Raw genomic sequence first — 13,939 nt, 5'->3', positions numbered from 1 at the left:
GGGAGTTCTCCAGAGTGTATTCTAGGCAATGGGAAAAGCCAGCGGGTGTGGGAAACAGCAACGCGTGTGGAGAAACTCAGCTGTGTCCTAAGGCTAGAATTCAGGGGTGGAAGACCAGCAGGGGCTAGACACAAAGATGTGTTGTTGTATGTACGGTGGGTGAGGAGGTGGGGATGGCACAGAACTGGAAGACTTGGGCACAGAGGAAATGGGACCGCAGAGATGACTAGTGCTAGCCCAAGAGAGGAAACACGTGGTGCCTGCAGCGTGAGGGACAAGCCAACGCTTGGCTCAGACCCAAGGGGCCAGAGGCCCTGGGCATCGCAGGTGGCCGTGGAGGACTCTCCACGGGGGCATGTCCTCCCACCGGGATTGGGGTGGATGTCAGCAGCGGGGGTGGGGCGGGGAGGAAGCCAGCCAGCGCCGAGGAGAGAAAGTCCAACCTCCGCAGGCGTTCCGCGCGGCCAGGCCAACCTCCCGGGCTGGGGCTGGGGCTGGGGCGGGTACCAACGAAGCGGCACTGACAGCCCTGTGCGCCAGGTTGCTCCTGGAGACAGGTAGGAAGGCTGAGGGACTGGAACCCGAGGCCGCGGGAGGAATTTGCCCGCCTGTCCTCCGGGGAGAGCGGCGTCGAGGAAGTGGGGAGCACCCCGCCCCCGACTCTGTCCGCGGAGGTGGGCGCAGTGCTGGGCCACCGCTCAGCACCGCGCGCACGAGGGCCGGGGTGGAGGTCGCGGGCAGAAAGGAGCCTCCGGAGCCGCGTCCTGGGCAGACCCGCACAACCCCGCCTCCCGCCCCCTCCGACCTTCCCCTCCTCCGACGCCATTCCGAGCCGGGACCCCGAGACGGAGAGCGCCCCGTCCCGGAGGTGACGCTGGGACTGGGGCCTGGATTACCAGAGCCCCGGATCCTCCGTCGGGGCTCACACCTGCCCGGCCACCCCCGCGCCTCACGTCGGAGGCGGCACCTTGCGGCCTTTGGGGGCTACACCGGCCGCGGTTCCCGGGTGGATGGTGTGGTGCAGGGCAAGTGCCCGGGGTGGTGGCCCGGGACGCTGGGACGCCTCCTCTGCGCTGGCGGACACGGGCGAGATCCTTGCGTGGGAGACGGACGGAACGGGGCGTCGCTTCCCGCGTCCGCTGGGGACCAGGGAGCGAGGGTGTGCGGGGATCCTAGGCGCGAGCCCCGGGGGTGCCCGGGACCGTAGGCTCGAGCCCCGGGCAAGCCCCCAGGAGGAGGCGTCCCTATCAGCAATTGTAAGTAGAGTTCTTTCCTCCGGTCCTTACTTCAGTCTCTTGCTTAGTTCTGCTCACCCCGACCCTAAAGGCAGCCAGTCTCTCCTTTAGAGAAGCATCGCCTGTCGCTCATCTTCGTCTTAGCCCTAGAATGGGGCTCCCACAGTATCGCCGCCTCCCCTCCCGCATGCTGCTGTAATTACAGGTGCGGGCGCTGGAGGGGGGTGGGTGGAGGAAGCCACTATCCCCCAGAACCTCCGATTTGACTGTGAAAAGAATAACTAACTGAATCACTATATTGGTGCTAAATTAACGGAGCGTGCACGCCATTAAATGTGCCAGGTTAAATTTTGTTGAGCTTGGCTTATGTTTGCTCTTTTATCCTTGTCAAATGAAGTCATTTTATGCTTAAAAAAATTAGAGAGAACATCGGTAGAATTACAGATTTTAAAATTTAAGCATACAAGTCAGTACTTGTGTGATGTTTTGTGCTGAACAGGGCACATTGCTCATGTCATTCTCCAGTATAGTGACATGTACACACACGCACCCATAGTGCATACAGTACACAGACGGAACACACACCAGACGGCATCCAGTGTACACACCACACGCACACATGTTATGTGTATGCACTCACCAAACTCTCCAAGGCACTCAGTTACAGACACACACACACACACACACACACACACACACACACACACACACTGCTTAGGGAGCCTGCTGTGGACTTTCCCCAGTACAAAGAAATACTGGCTTGCTTTTAAAGTAGGATACAATTAACATTTTAAAAACTTTTAAGTTGAGTTTTGATAGTGTCTTCAGAGACTTTTTTTTTTAATTTTATTTTTTAATTTATTGAAGTGACAATTGTTAGTAAAATTACATAGATTTCAGGTGTGCAATTCTGTATCACATCATCCATAAATCACACTGTGTGTTCACCACCCAGAGTCAGCTCCCCTTCCATCACCATACAAGAGAGAGACTTTTTTAAAAAAAATCTATCTATATTAACGAGTTTTTAAACAATTGGTGTAATGGCTTTTTAAAAAGGAATCTTACTGAGTTAAAACAGTGGGTCTGATTGTTTTAATTCTGAACTCCCTGTCGTTCAATAACGAGGAAGTATTTTTAATCGCCCTCTTTTTTGCTCTCTGAAACCCTGAAAGGAGTTACTCTTGAACTTTTCTTTTTAATGCGAAATCTGTCAGTATTGCTTTTCTGCTTTTTTTTTCGTTGTTGGGGAATATTGGGGAACAGTGTGTTTCACCAGGGCCCACCAGCTCCAAGTCATTGTCCTTCAGTCTAGTTGTGGAGGGCGCAGCTCAGCTCCAAGTCCAGTTGCCCTTTCCAATCTAGTTGCGGGGGCACAGCCCACCATCCCATGTGGGAATCGAACCCTCAACCTTGTTGTTAAGAGGTCCCACTCTAACCAACTGAGCCATCCGGCAGCCCAACTCTTGAACTTTTTGAAGCGAGTTGTAGATGGGCCTTTTCTCCCTCCCTTATGTGGGTGGCGTGGCCGGTGCTCTGCTGTGCCCCATGGTGCTTCCTCCTGTCCCTCTGTTCTTCTATGGATCTCCCGGTCACTTGTGGGAAGCAGGGAGGGACACGCCCCCACCCGCCCTCAAGACTGGGGACTGAGCCCGAGGTTGTGGTAGGGCTGTGCCTGTTCGGCCCCACCGCTCCAACCCCAGCCTCTCCCGCAGGCCGAGATGCAGCTGCTCCTGCTTGTGTCCCTGCTGCTGGCCCCGGCGCCTGGGTCCTCGGTGAGTGCAGCCCTGCCGGGCCCGGGACAACCTTGCTGGGGAGGCGGGCGCAAGGGTCTCAGTAGGGAGGACACCCAGGGCTTAGGACCAGGCAGGAAACGCCCAGTGCCTGTTGGAGACCCCGGCGGTGTCGACAGCTCTAGGAGAGAGAGGACACCTGGAAGATGGGTGGAAGGAGGCAAGGCCTCAGCTGAGCCCCTTCAAAAGGAGGTGGGACCTTGAAGCCATCTGGCCAAGGTGCCCAGAGCTGCCTGCCTGGCTGCAGGGGTTGTAGTTTGCAGGACCTTCCCAGCGCCCTCCCCATTCAGAGGGTGCTGGGTGCACGTTATGCTGGAGTGGACTTCCAAGGTAGAAGGAAGGGTAATACTGGCATCAGACAAGGTGCACCCTGACGCCTGCCACCTGCCGGGAACCAAACTCCCCTGGCGCCAGCCATTCCCCGCCCCACCTTGGAGTGAGCATCTGGAGCAGGGCTATCATAGAACCTTCTGAGATAGAATCTTCAGAGAATGATGGAAATGTTCTGTATCTGTGCTGTCCAGTAAGAGAGCCGCTGTGTTCATGTGACTATTGAGCACATGAAATGTGGCTAGTGCAACTGAGGAATGAATTTTTTATTAGATTTCATTCTTTTTTAAAAAGATTTTATTGGGGAACAGTGTGTTTCTCTAGGGCCCGTCAGCTCCAAGTCGTTGTTCTTCAATCTGGTTGTGGAGGGTGCAGCTCAGCTTCAAGTCCAAGTCCAGTTGCTATTTTCATAGTTGTGGGGGCACAGCCCACCATCCCATGCGGGAATTGAACCAGCAACCTTGTTGTTAAGAACTCGTGCTCTAACCAACGGAGCTATCTGGCCACCCCTCCAGAAGCTCAGCTGCAGCTCATTGTCTTCAATCTAGTTGTGGAGGGCGCAGCTCATTGGCCCATGTGGGAATAGAACCAGCAACCCTGTTGTTCAGAGCTCGCCTTCTAACCAACTGAGCCATCTGACTGCCCCTATTTGATTTCATTTTAATTTAAATAGCCACATGTGGGTAGTGGCTGTGGCATTAGTGGAAATTTAGAAAGTGGACACAGAAGTCAACTGGTGATCAGAGTAGCCGTTTCATTAACAGGAGCCCAAAGGACAGGGCTCCCTGGACAGCACACATAGGTCCTGAGGAGATAGAGGGAATCTTCTAGACTGCAAGACCCATGTTTGGCCCAGGGGGTGGAGGGCAGGATCTGCAGAGCTGGGCTTGGTCCTGGAAGCAGCTCCTGCCAAGTTCTCCTGGCAGGATGGTAGGTGCAGAGGCAGCCCCTGGAGAGCTCTTCACGAAGGAGACCCACGGCCTTGACCAGACCTGTGTGGCAGGCAGGTGAGAGAGAAAGGACCACAACTGTTTGCTGCCTTGAGGAGGGCTGAGGAAATGCCGCCTCTGTGGAAATGTGAGTTGAGGATGAGAAGGGCTGCAGGGGCAGGCAGGATGGACAACAGCGGCGGGCAGCGAACACTCCTCCAAAGCCCGACAGATCCAGCAGGGGCTGCAGTCAGAGTGGTGAGTGGGCGAGAGTCCTCCTTCCTCACGTCCTTTCCACCACTTGCCAGCTTCCCACAGTCTCCTCTGCCACCCCATGGTCCTTGCTCCCTAAATGCCACATCTGAGGTCCTTGGTGCAGGCTTCTTCCTGTTGCATGAAGTCCGCACCTCAGGTGGAGAGGCCACAGTGCCAGTGTCAGGATGAAACCCAGAGGTATCCCCTAACAGCTGCATGACCAGGCCATAGATTCCTTTAATTTGGGGGTAATAGTGCCCACCCACAGGTTGCCGTGCAGATGAAGTGAGTCAAGGTCCACAAAGTGCCCTGGGACCTACTGGGTACTTTTTCACTGAGAAACACCGAGTAGCCTTCTCCCACCTGCTGGGCTGGTAACTCTCCTGCCCCCTCCTCCACTGTTTGGGGGAGGGTGTGGCCCACGCTCACAGCTCAGCTGCCTCAGTTTCTGGTTCTAGCTGGGCAGGATCCACATAAGTTACCTGAGCACTTCTGGGCGGTTCTAGTGCTGACAGGTCAGCTTGAACAGCGTGAGAAGAGGATTAGGGAGAGTAAAGCAGAGGTGCAGCTTTACTGCCCCCAAACCCAAGCCTGTCAGGGACGCTTCCTAAGGCGATGGATTTCCAGTCCCCCCTCCCTTACCCGCACACACCCTCGCCTACACTCACACCTATGCTCCTTGGGCAGCTGATCCCTCTGGAATAGCACAGCAGGAAAGGGGTCTCCTGAGTAGCCCCAAGTGTGAGTTGCAGGAGGAGTGGGTGGGGTGCTGAGAGCAGCAGCAGGCAGGTGAGGACAGGCCAGGGTGAGGGCAGACTGGACCAGCTCATTCTGGCTTCACACCATCAGTTTGTGGTTTGGGTAATTATAGGGAAACAAAATGTGCCTGTGCCGCTCGTGGCTGAAAGTGCTTTTTTCCTTCAGACAGTGTGGAGTGGTAGACAGGGCATGGTTCTAGAATCTGGCAGGCTAGGTCCCTCAATCCAGCCTGCTGCTCGCCCTGGGCAAGTGGATGCCTCCCTCACAGGTGCTGGGCACCTGAGGCAAGAGGATGTTTGTAAGGCCCGGTACTTAGAAGGCCCTGTGTCCAGGCCAGTCCTCCCCCCACCCCAACTGGCTGCCACAAGGTGGCTGAGTGGCAGGGGTGCCCCTTATTGCCTCATCCACGCCAATAAGCCCAGGCCTGCCCCGGGGAAGGGTGGATTGAAGAAGCTCAGTGGCTCAGCTTCAGGCCTGACATCCAGACAGGCCTTGGTCAGAAGATAATCAGTAACCAGACCAAGGCCGGCAGGATGAGAAAGCAGCATTCCCTGTGGGCCGCTTCCAGAATTCTTATACTGTGGTGATGAGGCTGGGGGATGGGGCGGTGTGCTGGTGGCCCCTGGAAAGTCACCTTCCACCCCCAGCACTCAATATCTTCCACTGCAAAATAGGAACTTGATCAAGTAAATTTCAGTTTAAATTTCATTTGAGAACACTTTGATATTCTGGGTCACTGGTTTTCAAAAGCTTGACGATTTTGTCCCAGTTAGAACTGAAGAAAAAGTGATTTGAAGAGTGAAAGCTAAGTGGCCGGTGCTTCCTTCTCGCTTTTGTGTGTGTGGTTCAGCAAATGTAGTGTGATTTGTTCCGATTCAGGGTTCTGGCTCTATCCTACAGCAAGGATAACTAGGTGTTTGGCGTCGGTGGCACTAGGGCTGAGCTGTGAGTGATCTGCGGGACCCAACCCTGTCCCCACCTGAGACCCTGTGAAGTTGCTGGAGGCTCACAGTGGGAGGAAGAGCTTGCTTTCTCACATTAGGACTTGAGTTCTTTGTCTGGAAAATGGGAGTGATTTTTTTTTTTCCCCTAGAGATTCTTACGTGGTGATGCCCTAAAAATAAAGTCCCCTTCCAGCAAATAGGACATACTTCCAGTACACCTTCTGCCTCCTGGCCAAACAGTGAAGTCAAATCTAACACCTGTCCAGCTCCTTAGGACTCATCTGCGTCTCACTTGGCTGCCCCAATGGGGTAGGTGGGAGCAAAGGCCTGGGGTGAAGCTGTTGTGTCCACTTGTTCTTCTGTGGCTACCTCTCTCTGCTTCACTTTTCTTACCCATGCCCTGGGGTAATAATACCCACCCACACTTTGCCATGCAGATGAAATAGTCAAGGTTTACAAAATGCCCTGGGTCCTATTAAGTGCTTCCTGCCTTAGAAACACCTGAGTAGCCTTTCCCCACCTCCTGTCGAGCAATGTATGAGCCCAGCTGTCAGGTTCTGAGGATTAAATGAGCAAACGTGTATAGCATGTGGATCTTTGATGTCAGCTCCAGAGGGCTAGATCTTTATGGTGGAAAACTGTATCCATTAGGATTATATTCCTGTTATGGAGTCCCAAATAACGGTCCTTCAACAAGAGAAACTTGATCCTTCTCTCACTTAAACACCCAGAGGTCAGAAGTCCAGGAATGTTCAGTGACACAAAGTCCTCTAGGCTCCTTCTAGCTTTGTGTCACTGTCTGAAGCCTCTATTCCTAAATTACCTCATAGTCTAGAAGGCTACTCCAACACCAGCCATCACATGTACTTTCCAACCAACAGGAGTACAGGAGGAAGAAGAAAAAGGACAAATGCACATGCAAGCTACGTCTTAGGAGATTACTGGAAGTTGGCAGGAAGAAACCACAACCTCCTGTCACATACCACCATCACCACCACCAACACACACACAGAGGATTAGATTAACTTCTTATTTTAATAGGCCAGAGCTACAGGAACTTCCTGAAGTGAGGTCACCACACAGGGCAGAAGCAGGTGCAACAAGGTTTGGTGTGTCTTTTCCCCTGTAGACCCTGGTGAAGCATGGCGCTGCCTGGGGGTGACACTCCCAGCCTACCTGAGAACCCGCCCTGTTCTTCCTGCCCTTTTATATATTCCTCCTGGAAGGGCCTGCTCTGCTGACCCAGGGACTCCCATGCAAGGGAATGTTTACAGATATCTTGATTGTCGAACCAGACTCTGCACAGGCCAGGGGATAGCATCATCAGGGCGCAATTCTCTGCTGCCAGCTTGGCGGTTTCCCCACTGTGCCTGGCAAAGAGCAGGAGCTGGCAACTTTGACAGATGCAAAGGCCTGGCTCTTAGGTCCTTCTGGTGAAAGCTGGCTAATTCTGTAAGTGAATATGTTTGGGGTGCCTAGCAGGTATTGTCAACTCCTGCAGGGCTGGCTGTAGGAGAGAGAACGCCAGACTCCCTGAATGGGCAGGGGAGTGTTATTTTTAGGCAGGGGGCTTGGGTGAGTTTCTGAGCGCCCTTGTGGTGGCTCCGAGTGTTAACTCAAGTTCCTGAGTGTGTCTTTTCCTCCAGACTCCCAAGGTGAGGCGGCAGAGTGACACCTGGGGCCCCTGGGGTGACTGGAGCCCATGTAGTCGGACCTGTGGAGGAGGCGTCAGTTTCCAGGAGCGCCGCTGCTACTCGCAGAGGTAGGGGAGGCTCGGCTGTGCCAGCTGGTTAAAAGAGCGTGGGCACAGGGACTTGGCTGGGTCCTGGGCCAGTGCTGGGTCACGCAGGCAGAACCACCACCACATAGATTTGTTCTGGGAGCAGCATGGATGGAGAATTTGCACTTAGGTCATTTCCCAGGTACTCACACTCTGATTTCAATAATCAACCTTATGTCCGAGGATCTGGAGCCAAGCCTGCTTCACCCACCCCTGGTCTCTAGCTCCTAACTCAGTGTGGGCATAGGGCAGGGCAGTAATTCCTGTTGAATTAATAATCTTCAATAGTGCTAAGTTGTGCAGTTTCTCTACCTTCAGCCACTTTGTCAAATATAGGTATTTCCCACTTCAAGTGATTTAAGACCTCCTACTACGTGCCCTGCACTCTGATAGGTGCCATAGAGGGGTGGGCACAAAAGAAAGGGTGATGACACCTTGCCTGTCGGTGGGTTTAAATCACTGTTCCTGTGAGCCTGTGTGAAGAAGGGAAAGAGGTGTGCTATTATTCTAAGTGCCTTGTTGTCACTCACTCCTTAAATGGCAAAGTAGCTTTATCAGGTGGGTATATGTTATATTTTATTTTATCTCCAAGGGCAGAATTTGGGGCTTCTCTGGAACTTTGCCTTCAGAGGCCGAGTGGCCCAGAGTTAGACTCCAGATTGTTGAGTTTCTGAGTCTCCTTCTCCTGAGTACAAACATGAGGCTCGCTGCCCCTCCCTAAGGGGATTTATGGGTGCAGGCACCTCCATCCCTCACCTAGGGTCCCACAGAGGCTGAGGGGCCTGTGGGAGAGGCCCAGGAGTGGGCCGGGGGTGTTGGGTCAAAGGGGTTGGGGCTTCCTGGTCCTCTTGTCCTGCAGGAGAGATGGGGGCTCCAGCTGTGTGGGCCCCGCCCGGAATCACCGCTCTTGCCACACTGAGGTAAAGCTGCCTTTCCAGATCCCCTACCAGGCTGACATCTAAGCCCTGGGGGGCCCTCCTGTCAGTGCACAGCCGGGCTTGCATGGGAACCCTCTTCCACACCTCTCACCAAAGTGACAAAAATGATAGCTTCGACAGCTTCCCCTCCAGCCGCCCAAAGCCCCTGGCCCCTGGAGGGTAACACTGGGGGCCACTCCACCTCCCTGAAGCTGCAGAGGTGGGGGAACAGGACCTGACCCCCCCAGGACCAATGGGCTGGGCAGACCCCAGGGGTGGCCTCACTTCCCCCTCCCTTGTCCCCTCCACCCCTGACAGAGCTGCCCTGATGGTGCCCGCGACTTCCGGGCGGAGCAGTGCTCGGAGTTCGATGGCCACGAGTTCCAGGGCCGGCGGTACAAGTGGCTGCCCTACTATGGGGGTAAGGGCGGGTGGCCTCCAAAGCGGAGTTCCTGCTGCCCCACCCTGCGTTTTCCTGTGCTGGTCCCCATCTTTTCGGAATCTCTTTTATATGTAGACTTTTCATTTCACAATTCTCATCACCATATTCTACACACTTTGTCAATTACGTTTAAAAAAACCAGGAGTACCCTCAGCATGTGCCCATCAAAACACAACAGTGGTGACCACCTTGGGTCTTTCCATCCATTTTTCCCTCCGTGTACGTGGCTGTGGAATGCCATTTTGAGCCGTTTTTGGCCTGCTCCGTGGAGCATTGCTAGTGCTGCATGGAGGCCGTGGGGAGGAGGGGATCCTACGTTTGGACTGCAGGGGCTCGGTATGGCAAGAGCCTGTGTACTCAGGGTCTGTGGGGCTAGAGGGTGGGTGCTGGGTAACTTTCAGGAGGGTGTATGTTGTTAATTTTTAGAGCCGTACAGTTCAAGGAAAACAGCAAGAAAACAAAACACTAATGTGTATGTAATTAAAACATTTTAAATGCATCCAGATAACTTTTCTGGATAACTTCATCCTAGGATAACTTTTCTGAGAATTAGTTTTTCACTGCTCACTTGCAAATGACTCATGGAAACCTGTGGCACTCTGGATTCCAAGTTATTGAACATTTGTATCCTGTGTGTGCTGTGGGTGGGGGGAGGGGAGCCTTGGCTAAAGGGGGTGGCCCCAGTGGGGGCCATTGGCATTCATTGCTCCTCCTGGATCCTGAGGTGAGCATACGTTGAAAATAATTTAAATATATCTGTATTATAGAAAAGTTGGAACACAGAGGAAAGGTTAAAAAGGTCGTTGAAGGATGCCTTTTTTGTTGTGGAGGTGATTACATCCTATCAGCACTTTTAGGCTGTTGAAACAATGTGTATATAGTATTAGATAAATATCAAAATTAAAACAAGAAAAAAAGGACAAAATTTAAACAAAACAATGAGATCACTGCTAGCATTTCATTCTATCCCTTTCCACATTATTTTCTCTCTATATTTACGTATCTGTAATTATGGCATAGTATCATTTTGCATTCTGTTGTAGGCATCTTCCCACATTATTGTATAGTCTTCATAATTTAAAAAATTTTATTTATCAGGGTGACATTGGTTAGTAAAAATATATAGCTTTCAAGTGTACAATTCTATAACACATCATCTTTATATTGCATTGTATGTTCACCACCCAGAGTCAGTTCTCCTTCCATCACTATATATTTGACCTCCTTTGCCCACTTCTACACGCCCCACCCTTCCACACACACTTTGGTAACCACTAAACTGTTGTCTGTTTATAAGTTTTTGTTTGTTTGTTCCTTTCAGTTTTATAACCTACGTATGAGTGAAATCACATGGTTCTCGACATTTTCTGACTTATTTCACTTAGCATGATAATCTCAAGATCCAACCATGTTATCGCAAATGGCAATATTTCATCTTACATCTGAGTAATATTCCATTGTAACATTCCATATATGTACCACATCTTTATCCAATTTTCTATTGAAGGACATTTCAGTTGTTTCCATGTCTTGGCCACCATAAATAATACTGCAATGAACACAGGGGTACATATATCTTTACAGATAAATGTTTTCGGATTTTTTGGCTAGATACCCAGAAGAGGGATTGCTGTGTCATATGATAATTCTATTCTTAATATTTTGAGGAACCTCTATACTATTTTCCATAATGGCTGTTCCAATTTACATTCCCACCAGCAGTGTATGAGGGTTCCTTTTTCTAGTCTTCATAATTTTTAACAGCATTGTCAACATGTATAACATTCTATTCGTAGGTAATAATTTTCTCAAAGAGTTGCTGATTATTAATACTTGGACTTGTAAATAACACTGACATAGACCTCTTTAGGTGTCTGGCTTTTCCCGTATTCTGCAATTTTTCTTTGACTTGATCTCCAGAGATGCAGCAGTTTTGTGGAGAATGACCCCTTTCTCTGGGATAGAGATGCAACTCTGAGCCACTTGGGGGGGCTGCTGCTAAGGTTTCCTCTCCCCCCATGTGTGTGCTTCTGGCTCTGCCCCCCCTCCCCCCCGCTCCCCTGTGGCTAGGATAGGCTTTGAACCTCACTGAGATCTCAGGTTTCCTCTCTTGCCTGCTCCAGCTCCAAACAAGTGTGAGCTGACCTGCATCCCCAAGGGGGAGAGCTTCTACTACAAGCACAGGGAGGCCGTGGTAGACGGGACGCCTTGCGAGCCTGGCAAACGGGACGTCTGTGTGGAGGGCAGCTGCCGGGTGAGTTGTGCCTCCCCAGACCCCCACCTTGTAGCTGGCATGGGGCTTATTGCAGGATGTTTCCCTGCCCTGCACCAGCAGGGCCAGTGGACCTCATGAGCTTGATGTCTTCACAAGACAAACTTGTAAGGTGCCTTGCATTGCAGATGCCCTAGGACCCTCTTACCTTTACCCTTTGAAAAGGAGCCCCACAGTAAGAGCAACTCTGTGGGTGGCAAGTTACAGAAACCCAACTAAAACTGACTTAAGAAAAAAAAAACCATCAAAGGATGGGCCTACTGGTTGCCGGTGTCTGAATGATGCTGCTGGAAATCTCTCTCTCCTTGCCTTTTGGCTTTCCTCTCCTGTAGCTCAGCGTTAGGATCAGGCAGCTTCTTTCTGTGAAGTGTGAAGATGGCCACCAGCAGCTCCAGGCTTCTGCTGTCCCAGCCTGGCAGCTCCCTAGGGAAGGGTGCCCCATTTCCAGGAGTTTCAGTGCCCTGGGGTTACTTCTGATTTGTATTGGCTTGGGACTCCCCTCAACCACTCTCTTGAGCGAGGTGCACAGCCTACTGATTTGCCCAACCCACTGTTGGGGAGCTCTATCCAAAAACTGTGGGAAAGAGGTGGCCTCCAAAGGAAAATGAGGTGGTGTTCCTAGAGAAGGGGAGATGGGTGCTGAGCGGGCAAAAGAGGTGGCTTGTCAGCCATGGGCCAGATCCAAATTTACTCAGACCTCGATAGTTCTGATTCATCTGAGAGTTTTTTCAAATTATTGCAAATCTCCAAAAGATTTTCCAATATATTTATTTAAAAATATGTATGTATATGTGGACTTATGAAGTTTAAACCTGTGTTGTTCAAGGGTCAGCTGTAGTTCCTGCTCCTCCCTGAGCTGGCCAGGCAACCAGGGTTAGGATGCTGGTGGGTCTATAACTCCGATCTCTCCCTCGCCTCTGCCTGGCAGGTTGTCGGCTGTGACCACAAACTAGATTCATCAAAGCAGGAAGACAAGTGTCTGCAGTGTGGGGGTGATGGCACAACCTGCTATCCTGTCACAGGAACCTTTGATGCCAGGGACCTCAGCAGAGGTGGGGTCTGTAGGCAGCTGAGACAATGGGCTGTTGCCCGTCCCTTCCTGGCCTGTCTCTTGCTCTGCCACCCTCATGGCACTGAGAGGGTCTGATCTGGAGCTCAGGTCATACCTAAAAGGCTCAGGGTGGAGGCCAAACCCTTTCACAGGAGCCCGTAGGATCATGCTAGCTAAGACCTCTGCCCACTCATCCAGTGTCATCTCACACTGCCGCTCATCCTGTCCCCATTGTCCCGATCCGTCCTCTCCCCAGTCAGTTTGGGTGCCCAAGCCTGCCCGCCCTGGGCCTTTGTAAAACTCTTTCCTCCTTTAGGAACACACTTTCCCAAGCAGCCCAGCCCTGCTGCCTCCTCCTCTTCCTTCCCAATCCCATCTGTGCTGCCAGGGGCTGAGCAGCCGCAGGGCCAAGCCCTCCCTGTGGTTGGGTGGTCCCAGAGTCTCTCCGCTTCCTCAGGCTACAACCAAGTCCTGATAGTGCCTGTGGGGGCCACCAGCATCCACATCGAAGAGGTGGCTGCCAGCAGGAATTTCCTGGGTGAGGACAGTTTGGATCTGGGGGAGCTGGGGGCTGTGGCAGGGAAGCAGGTGGCCCTGGCAGCTGATGGGTGGCTCACCCCGCACAGCGGTGAAGAGCGTGCGTGGTGAGTACTACCTCAACGGGCACTGGACCATCGGGGTCGCCGGAACCCTGCCCGTGGCCAACACCATCCTGCACTACGAGCGGGGTGCTGAGGGGGACCTGGCACCTGAGAGGCTCCATGCCCGCGGCCCCACCTCGGAGCCCCTGGTCATCGAGGTGAGCTGGGCTGGTGGGAGAGGCCTCTGACGTGAAAGGGGCACCTGGTCTGCAGGAGGACGTGGGGTGCCTGGGGCCCGAAGCCGGCAGGAGGGCGGCAGGAAGCGGGGTGGAGGAGGCCCCACTGGCGACAGGCCTCATTGAGGATCCCCCTGTGCAGCTCATCAGCCAGGAGCCCAGCCCCGGCGTGCGCTATGAGTACCATCTGCCCCTGAGTGTCCCCGGGCCCGGCTTCAGCTGGAGCCATGGCTCGTGGAGTGAATGCAGTGCTGAGTGTGGCGGAGGTGAGGGCCTGGCCCGGGGACTGGGCAGTCCTCTCCTTGAGGCGTTCCAGCCCGACGGGCGGAGGTGGACCTGTAGATGAGACATCTGCTGTCATGGGATCACCTTGGGGAAACCCAGGGGTTGGGGGACTCCATGAAGGGCCCCCACC

At 52.9% G+C, this 13,939-nt stretch overlaps 1 protein-coding gene across 4 annotated transcripts in view; it reads left to right on the top strand.

Moving 5' to 3' along the window:
- Nucleotides 1-434: 434 nt before the first annotated feature.
- The window catches only part of PAPLN (papilin, proteoglycan like sulfated glycoprotein), a 37,640-nt gene continuing 24,135 nt past the window's right edge, over nt 435-13,939 (top strand). The window contains exons 1-11 of one of the 4 annotated variants that reach the window (XM_033109328.1): nt 435-557; nt 1,304-1,440; nt 2,951-3,010; nt 7,892-8,007; nt 8,885-8,945; nt 9,261-9,363; nt 11,508-11,638; nt 12,585-12,708; nt 13,165-13,245; nt 13,334-13,506; nt 13,667-13,790. In XM_033109328.1, the coding sequence (XP_032965219.1) occupies nt 2,957-3,010; nt 7,892-8,007; nt 8,885-8,945; nt 9,261-9,363; nt 11,508-11,638; nt 12,585-12,708; nt 13,165-13,245; nt 13,334-13,506; nt 13,667-13,790 (967 nt within the window). In that variant the 5' untranslated portion in view covers nt 435-557; nt 1,304-1,440; nt 2,951-2,956. Of the gene's footprint in view, nt 558-599; nt 1,257-1,291; nt 1,441-2,950; nt 3,011-7,891; nt 8,008-8,884; nt 8,946-9,260; nt 9,364-11,507; nt 11,639-12,584; nt 12,709-13,164; nt 13,246-13,333; nt 13,507-13,666; nt 13,791-13,939 lie in introns of those variants that run through there. The other 3 variants (XM_033109329.1, XM_033109330.1, XM_033109327.1) reach the window with 3 other exon arrangements.

The sequence above is a fragment of the Rhinolophus ferrumequinum genome, chromosome 6, assembly GCF_004115265.2.
Source record: "Rhinolophus ferrumequinum isolate MPI-CBG mRhiFer1 chromosome 6, mRhiFer1_v1.p, whole genome shotgun sequence".
In the NCBI taxonomy this organism is placed as follows: domain Eukaryota; kingdom Metazoa; phylum Chordata; class Mammalia; order Chiroptera; family Rhinolophidae; genus Rhinolophus; species Rhinolophus ferrumequinum.
This window is presented reverse-complemented; position numbering and strand designations above follow the sequence as displayed.